Source organism: Penicillium roqueforti (assembly GCF_015533775.1).
Source record: "Penicillium roqueforti strain LCP96 04111 chromosome Unknown scaffold_30, whole genome shotgun sequence".
Lineage (NCBI taxonomy): Eukaryota > Fungi > Ascomycota > Eurotiomycetes > Eurotiales > Aspergillaceae > Penicillium > Penicillium roqueforti.
Genome location: NW_024067594.1, coordinates 93,532 through 108,556, shown reverse-complemented (window position 1 = coordinate 108,556; position 15,025 = coordinate 93,532). Strand labels below are relative to the sequence as shown.

At 50.6% G+C, this 15,025-nt stretch overlaps 5 protein-coding genes across 5 annotated transcripts; 2 read left to right on the top strand and 3 right to left on the bottom strand.

The window, feature by feature from the left end:
• Positions 1-335: 335 nt before the first annotated feature.
• LCP9604111_8203 (U4/U6-U5 snRNP complex subunit PRP6) lies at positions 336-3,463 on the bottom strand (the record flags this gene model as incomplete). Its single annotated transcript, XM_039076321.1, has 3 exons — positions 336-479; positions 570-2,838; positions 2,955-3,463. The coding sequence occupies 3 exons, from the start codon at positions 3,461-3,463 to the stop codon at positions 336-338; spliced, it is 2,922 nt and encodes a 973-aa protein (XP_038925782.1).
• Positions 3,464-3,526: 63 nt separating this feature from the next.
• On the top strand, positions 3,527-4,929 carry LCP9604111_8202 (dimethyladenosine transferase; the record flags this gene model as incomplete). Its single annotated transcript, XM_039076320.1, has 5 exons — positions 3,527-3,671; positions 3,729-3,766; positions 3,823-4,044; positions 4,101-4,165; positions 4,245-4,929. 5 exons carry the CDS (start codon positions 3,527-3,529, stop codon positions 4,927-4,929), a joined length of 1,155 nt encoding a protein of 384 aa, XP_038925781.1.
• An 84-nt stretch (positions 4,930-5,013) lies between these two features.
• On the bottom strand, positions 5,014-7,232 carry LCP9604111_8201 (GTPase-activating protein GYP1; the record flags this gene model as incomplete). The annotated part of the gene is made up of 8 exons (XM_039076319.1): positions 5,014-5,178; positions 5,234-5,326; positions 5,377-6,257; positions 6,305-6,765; positions 6,839-6,955; positions 7,035-7,044; positions 7,118-7,133; positions 7,209-7,232. 8 exons carry the CDS (start codon positions 7,230-7,232, stop codon positions 5,014-5,016), a joined length of 1,767 nt encoding a protein of 588 aa, XP_038925780.1.
• Positions 7,233-7,659: 427 nt separating this feature from the next.
• LCP9604111_8200 (uncharacterized protein) lies at positions 7,660-10,676 on the top strand (the record flags this gene model as incomplete). Its single annotated transcript, XM_039076318.1, has 6 exons — positions 7,660-7,700; positions 7,761-8,033; positions 9,104-9,144; positions 9,209-9,372; positions 9,431-10,439; positions 10,543-10,676. The coding sequence occupies 6 exons, from the start codon at positions 7,660-7,662 to the stop codon at positions 10,674-10,676; spliced, it is 1,662 nt and encodes a 553-aa protein (XP_038925779.1).
• Positions 10,677-12,235: 1,559 nt separating this feature from the next.
• On the bottom strand, positions 12,236-14,428 carry LCP9604111_8199 (transient receptor potential ion channel family protein; the record flags this gene model as incomplete). The annotated part of the gene is made up of 2 exons (XM_039076315.1): positions 12,236-12,537; positions 12,598-14,428. 2 exons carry the CDS (start codon positions 14,426-14,428, stop codon positions 12,236-12,238), a joined length of 2,133 nt encoding a protein of 710 aa, XP_038925778.1.
• Positions 14,429-15,025: the final 597 nt, after the last annotated feature.

Genomic DNA, 15,025 nt, shown 5'->3' with positions numbered 1-15,025 from the left:
TATTCACCTTCCTATTTTGGTCATGTACAGTATCACTTCTCAAGGACAAGGTCAAGCGGTCGATATCTGGAGGATTGAAGGAAACCTCGAAAACAAAGAGACGTAAAAAAAAGCTGAATGGCCATGACCTCTGTTGGGAAGAGGAGGTCTTGTTCGATACCCATGAATTCTACTTTACAACTTGGTTATCTTGAGAAGTTATTACATATTTTTACATTAGGACCCTGAACTTCTTGACGTGAGTCTTAGCAAAGACAGACCCCTGTCAAAGATGAATTCCATGGGCTTTTTGCCCCCGAGACGCCTGTAGATAGTACACCAGAAGACTGTGCTAGCTAGTTGATGATATTCGCGACAAGCTTCAGAAGCTCCTCGGTAGTCTTGTAGGCATTGGCCGGGTCCTTCGCGATGGACTGCCAGATCTCACCGTGCTTGGGTTCCATTGACATGCACTTCGACACGACGTCTGCTCGTTTTTCCTGTAACTAGATGTCAGCTGGATATTCCACTGATAACGATAACACAGAGCCCAAAGAGTGAATGAATGAAAAGGGGAGAGAGAAACTAACCTCGGTACCATGCTGCATAAGGAACTTGTAATACCAAGCCCAGCCATCACCGTAATCACTATCCAAGACGATCGCCTTCTCAAACCAGGTCATGGCCTTCTCCAGCCGACGCTCGCCCCAGAAGATACGCGCAACAGTGATGAACAGAATCGGGTCGCTCTCGACCTTCTTGATAGCCTCCAGACTGCGTGCCTTGCGCTGAGCGCGGGGCTCGAGATACCAGATGCTTTCGCTCCACAGAAGCCCCGATGTTGGGACGTCCTGGATCGCGCGCGCCATGAGGACTCTGGCCTGGGAGATGTTGTTGGCGCGACGTTCAACGCGCACACTTTCGGTCCAAAGCTCTGCGTTCTTGGGAACGGCCAAGCGGGCCCGGTCGAGGACGGATCGGGCTCGGACCACGGCGCCCGCTTTCTCTTCCAGTCGCGAGGCAAGTAGCCACAGCGCAACGGACTTGGGGCAGGCGCGGGTGCCTGTTCCGTATGCCTCGCGCGCCTGCGGGAGCTTGTTTTGCGCTTCATAGATTTGGCCCTTGATCATCCAGAGCTTGTCGGCCTTCGGGAAGAGTTGCAGACCTTGGTTGACTAGATCAAGAGCGTCGTCGATGTTGCCGAGCTGCCGCTCGAAAGCAACGCTCTTGGTCCACACGCGATCTGTGCCAGCTTCACGGCGGGCGGTGGCCAGGAGCTCTCGGGCTTGGTCTGGCTTTTTGGCGTCCGCTTCTAGCTTAACAGCAGCAAGCCAGATATCTTCATTGTTAGGGTTTTGGTTGAAGGCACGGCCCAAGACTCGTCGAGCATCGTCAATATCTCCAGATTGCCATTTCTCCTTGGCAAGGAGGAGCCAGAGCTCCTCGCTTTGAGGGCATGCTTCGACTGCCTTCTCGAGGACCTGCCAGAGAGCTTCTTTGGTGCCGTGGTTGCGCTCGAGGTCCGCTGCTGCGAGCCAGATTGATCGACGATTCACAAAGACTCGCAGGGCGTAAGCGTAAATTGCCCGGGCAGTTTCGTAGTTACCACGGGCAATACTGGCCTTCGCGTCGTCCATCCAGATATCTTTTCGGTCATCATCCTCATCCAGGCCCCATCCGAGAGTCTCTTGGATGATACTACCACATGTAAGAACGGCGCCTTCGCTTTCGCATTTCTCGGCTTCTGTGATCCATTCCTCTCTCTTTAGCATAGCGTTCTCTCGGACCAGGGACTGAATAGCACGCTTCATGACATTGACCCTAGCGAATGTACCCATCTGTTCCTGGAGTCGAGCTGCAGCAATCCAGATTTCGTAGCTGGTAGGAACGGCCTTGCGAGCAGCGTTCAAGACTTTTTGGGCATTTTCTGGGGTTTCAAGACGAGCAAGGGCAAGCCACAACTCGACTGAGAGAGGAATGATTTCAACGGCCTTTGCCAGCAGCAAGCGCGCATCGGCAGGATCGTCTTCTAGGTTGACAGCTTCTTTCCAAATCTGCACCGATTGGGGAATGTGTAGAATAGCTTGTCGCAGAACATTCTTTTTGGCACGGGTGTCCGTTTCTAATCTCATGGCCTCGGTCCAAAGTCTTGTGGAACGGTCATTGTTTTTAATTGCATTCGCTGCAATGATCTTTGCGTTATGGCCTTCATTGAGTCGAATGTTTTCCAGCCATGCGTCTTCACTTTTGGGGCAGAGCTCGCACCCTTTCGCGATTAGGTTCCTAGCTGCCACAGTCCGGCCAGCAAGCTCCTCTAGACGAGCTAGCGCAATCCAACCGGGAGCATGTTTAGGATTGGTCTTGGTAACTGACTCTAACAAGGTACGAACTCGCTTGATATCGCCCACCTCAACTTCACCAGCTTTGGCTTCTGATTGTGTCAAGCTGGTGAGATAACCCTTCGGGTCGATATTCGTAGAGGTTCCGGATGCAGCCTGGTCAAGTCGGACCTTCAGCACTTTATCGCGCGCCGCACCGATATCTGCGAAGTTCATCATGTTACTGTCGGCGTTTTCTCCTTCGTCGACAGTCGTTTCCGTGCCATCTTCGGCAATTGTCGTGCCATACTGAGCTGAGTCTCTCGCGCCAGCAATGACACTATCCGGAACGGCGTAGTGCCGCTGTCGGGCGTTCTGTTTGTCTCGTCGATTCTTGCCCGTCAAATCACCAACCTCCGGGAGGTTGGCCCATTCTTCTTCGGATACCGAGGCGAGGGTGCGTTTCAGATCGGCAAATTGGTGTTGAATTTTCGGGTTATTGCGTTCGTATTCTAGCTGTTCGGCTTTCTCTCGAGCTTCCCTGTAGGTAGAGAGCGATTTAAGTCGGTATTTTGTCCAAACGACCAGAGCTAATCCGATAAACAAATGGTTTCGGAGGTGAAAATGGGAGGGGGAAATGGGAGGGATATGACTAACCTGCGAGCTCTTCGGCGCTTGTCCATTTTCTCGTCTACCTCCTGGTAAATACGGTCTGCTTCGTCGTCTTCTTGGTCGAACTGCCCGTACGCGAACAGCCCGACCTCGTTGTCGGGATCCTGGAACCGCTCATCTTCCTCCTCCTTATCCTCGTCTTTTCCACCTTTCTCGCGTGAAGTGGCGCCGTAGGCAGTGGGTGCAGCAGCCCCTAGAAGCTGAGCTCTCTTGGTGAGAGCAGCTTGGATCTGTTCGGGCGTAGGTCCCTCACGCGCCGGGCCAAGATCAGAGCGAGTGGTGAATCCTGTCGCACCACGACCTAGACCAGCGACATAGTTTTCAGGCGCTGCCTGGCTTAGGAAATCCTTTCGTCCAGAAGCCATATCGAGCACAACACAACTCAAAGAGCTCGACGCCGACGGCGCAGAAGGCGAAGGCGGGCTCGGGGAAATGGTATTCCCGGCGCCGGCAATCTTATCGCAAAAAAAGTTCCCGCCCACATTGAAGTCCATGGTGGTTTGTTGCCGCAGGTTTTCTCTCTTCTTGATAATTGTGAAATTACAGAGGATTCCAAGATGCCAAAGGTTAATAAACAGAAGCGCAATAACGCGGCTTCGCAGGGCCTGTCAGATGCTGCCGCCAAGACAAAAGCTGCGCACAGCATCTTCAAGATGAACACTGATATTGGCCAGCACGTTCTGAAGAACCCTGGTATTGCTGGTAGGGACGGATTTTCACTGCACTATACCCTACTCTAGCTAACAGGTATCTAACTAGCTGCAATTGTGGAAAAGGCTGAGCTCAAGCAAAGCGATGTGGGTTACAAAAGACATTCATTGGCTTAACAAACACTAAGAGTGTGAATCAACAGATCGTCCTCGAAATTGGTCCCGGTACTGGTAACCTGACAGCCAAGATTTTGGAAAAGGCGAAGAAATGCATTGCTGTGGAATTGGATCCTCGTATGGCTGCAGAAGTCACCAAGCGCTTCCAGTCTACTCCATACCAAAAGCGCCTAGAGGTCATTCTTGGAGATGTGATGAAGACGGAGCTCCCATACTTCGATGTCTGCATCAGCAACACCCCCTACCAGGTATGTACAGCCCCAGATTTTTTCCAAGGGTTCTTCCCGGGTCTAACAGAGTCAAGATCTCTTCTCCTCTCACATTCAAGCTCCTGGCTACATCTCCGGCGCCACGTTCATGCATTCTCATGTAAGTCTCCGCTAGCAAGGCTAGAAGCTACCAGAGATGTTTTGTGAAATTGAGAGCTTACTCGAAACCTTCCACACAGGTTCCAACGTGAATTCGCACTCCGTTTATTCGCCAAGCCCGGCGACAAACTTTACAGTCGACTTTCAGTCAATGCGCAAATGTGGGCCAAGATTGATCATATCATGAAGGTTGGTAAGAACAACTTCAAGCCACCGCCCCAGGTCGAGTCAAGTGTCATTCGAATGGTCCCCAAGAACCCACGGCCGCAGATCAACTACGAAGAGTGGGATGGTCTGTTGCGGATTGTTTTCGTTCGAAAGAACAAGACTCTCCGGTCCAGTTTCATTAGTACGACAAGCATCATGGAATTGCTAGAGGCAAACTATCGGACATGGTGCGCGCAGAACGACATCCCAGTGGAGGATGGCCCGGTTGAAGTCGCCAATGACGATCCCATGGCAATGGACATGGAGGAGCAGGAGGAACAGGCTGTCGAAGAACCGGCCGACGAGGTCATGGATATGGACGACGACGATGTTCCTGATTTCTTCAAGGAGAGCACAAATGCCCGCCTCGAAGCAGCACTCAAGAATGGAGCTTCGCGCAAGAAGCGTGGCAAGGTTGCAGAGCTAGTCCGTGAGAAGGTGCGCCAGGTCCTGGAGGATGACACTGGCCTCGGAGAAAGGCGCGCGAGAATGTGTGACGAGAATGATTTCTTGAAGCTGCTCTGGGCATTCAACCAAAAGGGCATTCATTTCAACTGAGCGAATACAGACCAAGTCTGTCCCGGGGAAAAAAAGCATCCGAAAATAGAAGTTGGGAATTCGGATCATGAATTATGATTACTATCAATAAGAGATACCATTGTCAGGAGGTTCATCACCAGCAGGCCGGAGGTGAGCACGCGAGTCTTGAAACAGGCTTTGCCAGATGAATGCTTCGCTGAGTAAGAGCTCAATGTCTTTCTCGGTCCAACCCTTCGTTGGCAATGCTTGGAGGAACATCATCACCTCCTAGAAGACGTTAGTTCCTGTTTACTGGTGACGATATTCGATTACAACATCGTACCTGGAAATCCATCTTGACCAATTGATCTGTCCACTTGACCAAGAATGCAGCGCAGACATAGAGGTGAAATCGAGAGAAGCCCTGCTCCTCAGCCTAGAATAACGATCAGTATCATGCCAGACAGTCCCTGGGAGAAAACGTACCATGTATGTGTCCCACATGCGTATCGTATTTTTGATGCTCATTTCCCGCATGAGCAAGCAGTTCATCCATCGGAAACTAAATTGCATAAATTCCACACCTTCTTGTTCCAGGTGCTTTGCGAGTGCTGCATCGATGCGCACTGTCAAGTCTCGTAATGCCCTGACCTGTCGGTGAATGCCAGGCTGGGCGTATATGTAGTTGTCCTGGATACCGTCAAGAAGCTTCGTCAAACACCAGAAGGTGTCCGCTTCCACCGCATCTAACACACTCCGAGGCAATTGGCCAGGGTCCATGCCTTCTTCAACGTTCAAATCGGTTATGTAAACGCCCAGGAAGACCTGCCAGAATGGTGTGACTAGATCATTGATACCTTGAACATAACCACTTGCTGGGTGTCGGATGGCCCAGAGATAAAGGATGCGTTCCAACGACCGCTGGGTGGCTTCATAGCCATACAGCGGAATGTGGGGACTGGTGCGTGGAACATCAATGCTAATCTGGTGCCATACTGCCTCATCAAGTCCTCTGCCGCGGCCCTTGCTTGAAGAGGGGTTTGCCGAGCTTGCCCCACTACCTCGGTCAAAGGCTTGCCGGATTCCATCAAGGTATTCCTTGCGCTTTCGTTCCAGAGTGGAGATGCGTCGCTCACTATTTGTAGGAAGATAGCCAAGGAGAAGCTGCCAAGTCATTGGCCGCACTTCTTCTGGGACGCCTGACCAAGCGAGATCCCGCAGCTCAGTAGGCGATACCGTGCTCGCTTGCAAGATGCGCTTGAACTTGTTGATGCGCGTAATGCGACTCGAATGAATGTCCCTCTCTTTGGGTGAAGCATCTATCGGAGGTGGGGAGTGGTTGATGAGGTTCAAAGCATTAGCAGGATCTATAACTGTCAGCATGGTCCTAATTTTCCAGTCGCCTCATACATACCATGTAGGATGTCCTTGTATTGAGGCCGAAGGATCTTTCCCTCCCCCTTGCGAGCAGTTGGATACATCGGGGCACCACGCTCTTCCGCAATATCTGAACTATCCGCGCGATGTCTGTTGGCGGCTGCTAATCCATACCCAAGTGTCGAGGGGTTGCCACCACTGAAATCAATATTCTGGGCCTTCAAAGGCGCGGATCTTTTTCTCCTCATACTAGCAAGACTAGGGAGCCCGAATTCATCCTCATCATCATCGTACACAATCTCGTCCTCCTCATCTTCTTCTTCGTCTTCTTCCGTGGGGTCGCGACTCCACTCGTCGACCCCGTCGGCCATAATGCCAGGGTAGAGTTGTCGGGGAGGTGAGGTCACCATGTTCCCTGACTTGCGAGCCGAGTTTGATGCAGCATTTGTAGCCGATGTCTTCGGAGGTGTTCTCGGCGCTGAGTGGGAGGAGGTAGGTCTGCCAAGAAGACACTTGTCAGTCATCGTTTCTGATAAATTGTCTGGATATGTAGAATGTATTTCTAGCATACTGTACAATATTGGCATGTGAGTAGGATGCGCCCACAACAGTATTCGAGCCATAGAGCTTCGACGATCCCTGATTTAGGGGCGTACTTCGGCCAGCCCAGAATGGCGATGCGGCGCGTCTTCAAACAACGTTAGCATCCAACATACACCACAGCTGTTCCATAGCTGTAGGAGAGGGTGTATAGAGCTTTCACTTACTCCGAGTTGTCTGCAAAAAGGGGAGAAAGGCGACGTAAGCTATAGCTGCGATTGAAATGCAAGGGGAGGCAAAAGACACGAACCAACCTGGACCATTTCCTAGGGATACAGTCAGTTCAATATCCTGCGACACAAGGATCGAAGAAAGCCTTCGAATTGCGACAAAATTCATACCTGTTGCCCTTTTTTACTCGCCATCGTATGAGGATTCAGAGGTGTGCTCATGCGGGAGTCTAATACACGTGCGGGGTGGCACTGTGATAGGATGAATGCCGTATATCATGCAACCAGGCCATGTAGGAACGGAATAGGAGATCAATAGACCATATTTGGGAGTAATACCTAGGCAAACTCGAGTTGAAAAGCAAATCAAACTAATATTGTAGGTTCTAACCACATCTAGATACCAAGTGCCTAGCTTTCGCCCCGACTCCGGCGTGAAGAACGCATTATGTAAGCAATGCGCTTGAACTCCCGCGGTGCTGGACTTCCTAACTTCTTCTTCCGCCTGCTCTCAGCTTTTCGCTGTCCAGTTACTTTGAATTTTGCTCTCTGATTTACTAAGGCTACACGCGTTTCCGCGACTATCTCTGCTTTTGCTTTATTCAACGCTCACTATTTAATCATGGCTGACCCTGAGGATGGAGATGATCTCTTCGCTGATCTGTATGTTTTCTACTTCACTTTACCTTGAATAATGAAATTCTAATCAGGCTTCTTTCATAGCTACGACGCTGATGATTCCACCAATCGTACCACTGCAGTCGAGGCGCCCAAGCCTACTGATCTAGGCGCGACCAACTTGGCTACCACTGGAGACTCTGCTCAGGATTTCAGACCTGACCCTGTTGGCACATACGAATCGCACCCTAGTCAGCCTTCGGAATTTGACCCGGGTTACCACAATGGTTCTGGAAATGCTTATGGTGCCCCTGCCACTAGCCAGGCACCCCCTCCTGCCGAGACCGAGTCTCACGGAACAGGAATTAAAGAAGACGGGTAAGTCCACTAATTGCGTTTCTTTTGCATTTTCATGTTCGAACTCTACCCCAACTGCATGTATCCGTCTGGTTTTGGGCTTTACCTCGTCAGTACAGGCCTGGGTCGCGCAATTGCTATTCATGGGTTAAGTCTGGGTGCCGGAAGGAGTCTCCTATCTGCGGGTTAAAATCTCTCTGGGATGTGGGCTGTTGGCTGTTTGAGGAAAAGTCCACCGGTTGGTTGACGGCGCACGCGTTTTCAACCTTGGAAATGAGGGAGAACAAACTGCGGGCTCGGCGACCATCAAGACGTCTGTTCGAGGGACCCATTCGCACAACCACCAACGTCTACCAAGGGTGATCTACAGATCATATTGGGAGTGCTCCAGCATTTGCTACACGGAATCAAGCAGAGGCTCGAAAGAAATATCGCCTGGGACCCTTGATCAAGACAATTTCTTGCGTGAATCAACCACACCCCAACCATGGACCTTTGTCACAAACGATTCATATATAGTACAGCCGATACTATATAGTTTCCTGTCGATATACCTTGATAGGGCAGAGCAAGAAGTAGCTATCTAGCTTGAGACTCTGTGTTAGACAAGGCAAAGGTTTTCACGAGTCAGACAGACAGACAGTGACAATTCACTTTTTACGACTGAAATACTTGCACCTCCTCGCTTCTCATCTCGCCTGTCTCCGGCTTGAGAAATCCAGAAAGAGAAGGACATGAATTCTGCATCCAGGCCCATGTAAACCAGTGGGCTTGACGTTAAATCCCTGTCATGAACATCAAAATTGCTCAAGACCATACAAGTATACATTGACAGTGACTACGAGGCACAAAGATCACGTACCGGCCAAGCACGTGCGCTGCTTGTTCCAGGGCCGTTGTGCCCAGAATAGCGAGGCTTTTCGTGCACTCGAATAGCCCATGAATAGCACTACCTCCCCTTACCTTTTCACGTTCATTTACTTCCTTTACCCTACCACATTACATCCTGTCGTTCGCCGATCATAATTGGTCCGGACATTTGCTCTTTCATTTTCATGAACAGTCGCTAACCGAGGACAACACGTGGTTAGAAAGATGTTCATCGGTGGTCTGAACTGGGAAACTACAGACGGTAAATCTATCTTTCTTACACGGTAAATGTATCATATAGCTGACATATCTTGAACTTCATTTAGAATCCCTCCGTGACTACTTCTCTCAGTTCGGTGAGGTGCAAGAGTGCACTGTCATGCGAGATAGCGCCACTGGACGCTCTCGTGGCTTTGGATTTTTGACTTTCCGCGACGCTAAGACTGTCAATACCGTGATGGTGAAGGAGCATTATCTGGATGGAAAGATTGTAAGCATCACCTCGCAATTGGGACAAACAAAGTGAACTGTTACTGACCACATCAAAGATCGATCCTAAGCGTGCTATTCCTCGTGACGAACAGGAGAAGACTTCCAAGATTTTCGTTGGTGGTGTTAGCCAGGAGGCTACCGAGCAGGACTTTAAGCAATTCTTCATGCAGTTTGGCCGTGTTGTGGATGCCACTCTTATGATGGACAAGGACACCGGACGGCCCCGTGGATTCGGTTTCGTCACCTTCGACGGCGATGCTGCCGTTGAGAAGGCTCTCTCCCGTCCTCTTGAGATTCTGGGCAAGCCAATTGAGGTCAAGAAGGCCCAGCCCCGTGGCAACCTGCGTGACAACAATGATCAACGCGGAGGCCACCGCAACGGAGGATACCGCGACCAAAACCAGAACGATGGAGGTCAGCAGCAAGCCCCTCAGCAGGGACAGGGTAGTTCGATGACTCCTCAAATGATGGCCCAATACTGGCAACGCATGCAGCAGTACTTTACCATGATGCAGCATCAGATGGCCGGTCAGGGAGGAATGCCTGGTATGAACATGGGCGCTATGAACATGAACCCCGCTATGATGGCCCAGATGCAACAAGTGCAGCAGATGCAGATGCGTCAGCAGCAGCAACAGCAAATGGGTGCCCAGCAAGGTGCTATGAGCCCCGGCCCTCAGAGTCCTGGCTCCCAGCAGGCTATGCCCAACATGATGAACCCGGCCATGATGCAGCCCAACCAAGCCGTTGCTGCCGGCGGTCCTGCCAGCGATTCCGCTAGCCCTGTCCCCAATGCCGTTGCCATGGCCGCTAACTACAACAACGGAACTCCAAACTCAGCCAGAGGACAGACTGGACCTGGATACAACGCGACCGAGCAGATCGCCTTCGAGCAGCAGAAGTATGAACAGCAGCAGATCAGCCGCTCGATGGATCCTCGCGGCTTCTCGCCTTACCAGCAGCAGGGTGGCCCAACCTCGTGGGAGGGTATGTACGATGAAGTTCCTCAACCTCACGTTCCGACTGGACCAGCAGGTATGAGACGCATGGGAAGTTCGGGTAGTGGTATGTGATTCTTACGAGTCTTTGCATATTGTGTCCCTTTCATCTCAATTCCTTTCCATTCCTACTTTATTTGCGCACATCAACTAACCCGTCTCTCAAACAGGAACCACTCCTCAGCCCCAGAGCACTGCTCCCGCCAATGCTCCCACTGGACCCCGCAACGCCGGCAAGCCTGGTGCGAACTACCGTGGCGGCGGCCGAGGTGGACACCGTACCTTCCACCCTTACCAGCGCTAAAGTGTCGTTGTTGCTCCTTCAAATGATGCATCTAGTCGCTTCTCGTTTCAGATACGATTTCGTTTCTTTTATGTGTTTTCTAAGTCTTTTTTTACCTGAGGCCAGCGATTTTGGGCCTCATGGATTGTTAATTGCGTGGCCGCCAGCCGCCAAGGTGACGTGGAAACCCTGCGAGCTGGTTGTATTGACAATTTCCATACCCTTTGACTTCACTCTAAGGTTATCTGGTCCGGTGCTTTCGTGCTTTTGTTCGGGGGCGCTGACGTTTGAGAATCAACCTGGGTCGAGGTTATCCGTGATAAGCGGGAAGGGAATTGTTCGGTGATCGGTGAAAGCGAGTCTTCAACTCTTGTTCGGGCTCGGTGATACACTACTTTGTCTTGTGGAGTTAGCCTCACAATCAAAAGCCGAAAGTGTTCATTCAAGTTCCGTTGTAAATGGTCCCGTAGGTGGAGGTCAAAGGGCGGAGGCGAAGAGCGATTGATGGATTAAATAAAAATGGTCGATAAGACTCCCCAGCCATGCATGATAGGTGACTTATTTATGCGTGGCCAGCGCGACAGTCGCCAACCAAACCAGAGCTATTTTGAATATTCAAGCTACTGTCTCGAACCAATCGGTACTCGGGGATGAATTTCCATATGCTTTTGAGCACAGAATACTCCTTTTTATAGCGTGGTGATCACATTGATTTCATGGGTTGTCTTTCAGATAGGGCCACGCAATCCACGTGACTCAGATGATTGCCAGTTGGCATCGTTCAACCAGTTCACGGATCTCTTAGGAGGTTTGCTAGGCATTGTCATATACCTGAACACCGAATTTCCAACATCTGAAGGGAAATGTACTATCAGGGAGTACAAAGGGACTTCTTCACGAGCCTGTTCAGATATATGACTCCCCTCACTCTTATCGCTTCCACCATGCATTCCCATGTTTCTGTCTATATCTTTGTGTCATCTAAGGAATCCAAGTTATATATAGTGCTTAAGTACATGAGATTATGTTTGAATACTTTATACCGAGAAGGATAGCATACTCGAACTCAACCTCGGACTGTGGTTGGGACTGTTTTCCAACAATATATATAGTAGTCAATCATAAGAGATCCATTGGCCGCAATGTACTCGTCTCATCAGGATTACAAGACTATGACCACAAAATGATTCTTCGGAAATCCAACATGGAGAAATGCTCATCAATTGCAAGCGGTAATATAAAATGATAGATGGTAAACATGGTAATGAATGAGGTATGTATGAAGACAAGATAAAAGAAAGAATGAAAGTGATATCACACAAGAAGATGCATCTAAAGGCGGGAAGACCAGTAAATTCCCAGCCGCCATTTTCAAGCACGCTAAAATCCGTCAAAAAAAAGTAACTCCCAAGCCACAGCGCGCGTGCCCGATCCAAGAATATCGAGAAGAAAGGTGAGAAACATGGGAGAGAGAGAGGGAGAGAGAGAGAGAGAGAGAGAGAGAGAAAAGAATTGTAACGTCATATCAAGCCTGTGACGCCCTTCGTTGGTTGTTTTTTATTGGTTTTTATTTCATTTTTTTAATATGCCATCCCGTAGCCCGGGGCTGCAGGACGACGGCCTTCGAGAGAGCTTCGCGAGTGGCGGCTGTCGGGGCTTGAGCTGCGCGCGTGCGCCACGCCGTAGTCGTTATTGACTAGGCGGTCGCGTTCGGTGTTACCAGGTGATCCGGCCCGCTTGGGCTCGTCTCTGTAGGTCTGGTAGGGGCCGGTGAAGTTGAAGTTGCTCATCTCGGCGTATTGCTTGCGCTGTGGGTGTTCCATGAGGAGCGAGTCCCGGGCGTCTAGGGGAGTGAGGTCGTCAATGTCGCGGTTTGCTTTTTCTATAAGAAAGGGACGGTTAGTAAATGGACATGATGGGATGGGACGTCGCTTTGACTTACCAGCTTCTCTTCTCCGCTTAGCATGTGGGTTCTCACGGTAGCAGCTGATGAAGGCGTTGACTGCAATGAGGATAGCGAGGACAGCAGTGAGAGTAGACTGTACGACAATGAGGACAATGCCGGTGACGGTCTTTGTTGTTTGAGACATGCCGAGCTCTTCAACGAAGACCAGAACGCAAGCAATGGACAGAACACGGATGACCTGAACGGCGATGTTGATGCCCAGTGATGCCTTGGTGGCATATGGGCGGCTCCACACCAAGAGTCCCAACAGAAGGACTTCGCAGGCAAGCTGGCCGGCGCTTTGGAACAGACCGTGGCCCTCGCCACCTGCGATGATGCAGCCCTTGACCAATGCGTACATAATGACGGGGATGAAGATCCACCAGAAGTCCTTCTTGTAGTTATCGTAGAACAGACTGTATTTTTTCCAGGTTTCTTTATCTTCGTACAGGCGGGAGGTATCTCCCTCGGCCTTCTTGTACTTGCGAGCCATGTAAACAATGCGAATAGCAAAGAAGAGAAGAAGCGCCGTGAATAGAGAGAGGGTTATAGCTGCTAGCAGCTTTGCTGCCCACGAGTCACCCTTTCGAAGTTGGTAGACACAGTATAGCACCCAGATACTGTATAGCACGAGGATCATGTTGGTGATTGTCCGTGCCATCATGCCCCAATAATCCTTCCGGAAGTCAGACAGCTTGTTAGGGAAGTTTCCATACAGCGCCCACAGTTCCAGGATGACCTTCATTAAAAGAATACCGACGACAACCACCGCGATAACGATGGCGAAGATCACGAGGATAGTCATGAAAACATCGGCAGAAGGGACCATCAGTTCTTCAGCGACTTGCTTCAGGTCGGTGATTTTGCTGGTAGATGTACTTTCAGTGCTTGAGCTGTTCGAAACACTAGCATCAGTAGAAGTGTCAACCGAGCGAGCAACCATCTCGCCGAATTGGATGGTGTACTCCCAGCTCCGTTTCGTTGTGTTGGTGGAGGATGAGCTACTTTGCGTCGTGGAGGAATTCAACAAGAACTCATAGCTTTCATCGGTCAAGTTACCACCTGTGGCCGCCCGAAATTGGTCGATGGACTTCATCAGACCAGGCCAAGGGATCATACCAGTACTCCACATGAAGTTGGAGGAGAAGCTGCGATAGACGGAGGGGTAGGCGACACTAAGCATGCCGTTGGTGGCCATGGAATGGAACCAGCCCATTACATCGCCAAATCCAGGGCTGGAGGACGGTGATCCAACAGTTCCCGCCGAGCCGATGGCAGAGACACCGCTCAGTGCCAGAGCGCCTGCCGCAATGCCTGCCGAGACGTATTTGACCGCAGCGACGTTGGTGGTGTGGCCGTTAGTCAGTTCCGACTGAATGCACGCCAGGTTGCTCTGGCTTTGCTTGGATTTCAGGACAAGCTTGGCCTGACCATCCAAGTCGGGCATGGTGAATGCGATACCAGGGATTTGACTGGCATATGCGGACGGGACGTCCATGGACCCAGTGGCCTTGAAAGAACCCTTGGGGACGGGGCAGAGTTCCGCGACATGAATGTCATCGCCGCAGGGATCAAATTCTTTACTGTAGAGTTGGCTGCCATAGGCAGTGACGGTGATAGTCGCCGACACATTCTGTTCCATCGCGTTGGTACCAGCCAAGTCGAAGACAACTACTCCAGTAGAACGAGTGTAGGTAACATCCATCTTTTGGACGTTGATTGCCGAATCGGTCATGCATAGGTCGAATCCGTCCGTAGATAGGACGTCGCTTGCCAGGGCTTGAGGCACCATGGCCAGGCCTAGCAGAGCCCAGATGAAGTTCTGCATGTTGGCCAAGCACAATTGATGTTTGATAGGTGATACCAATCTAAATCTAACGGTTTGAGCCAAGGAGGCGCGTAGTCATCAAGGATGGAGGGGATCGACTGGCGCGATGATCGGACGGGTTGTAAGGATATGTGGAGCGACTGTAGGTAAGTCACAGGGGGGAAAATTCCAAAGGAAAGGCAGGATCAACCCGCGAAAGAAATACAAAGATAATAATAATAATAAATGAGTCGAGAGGGTCGCAAGGACGAGGCGGCTGTGAGACACTGGTTTTCGAGCAACCAGGAGCTGCAAACAAGTGAACGAGAGACGGTGAAGGAGGGTGGTAGGGGAAGCGACTGGAGATTAGTGAATGGAATTCCCCCTCTCTCAATGCGATGATCTGTGAAAGAAGAAAAGAGAGGGAAGTCTCGTAGATTACGACTTTGCGATTAGTCTCAACTTGGCCCCTGAATTTTGAGACTGATTGGCCTCCCGTTTCAGTCTAGACCTAACACTCGGCATATTACTATTTTCCATTCGGCTTGGTATTTATATCTTAATGCCATTACCCATGTTATTATCCCGTCTCTATTATTCCCAACGATCATCTTAATC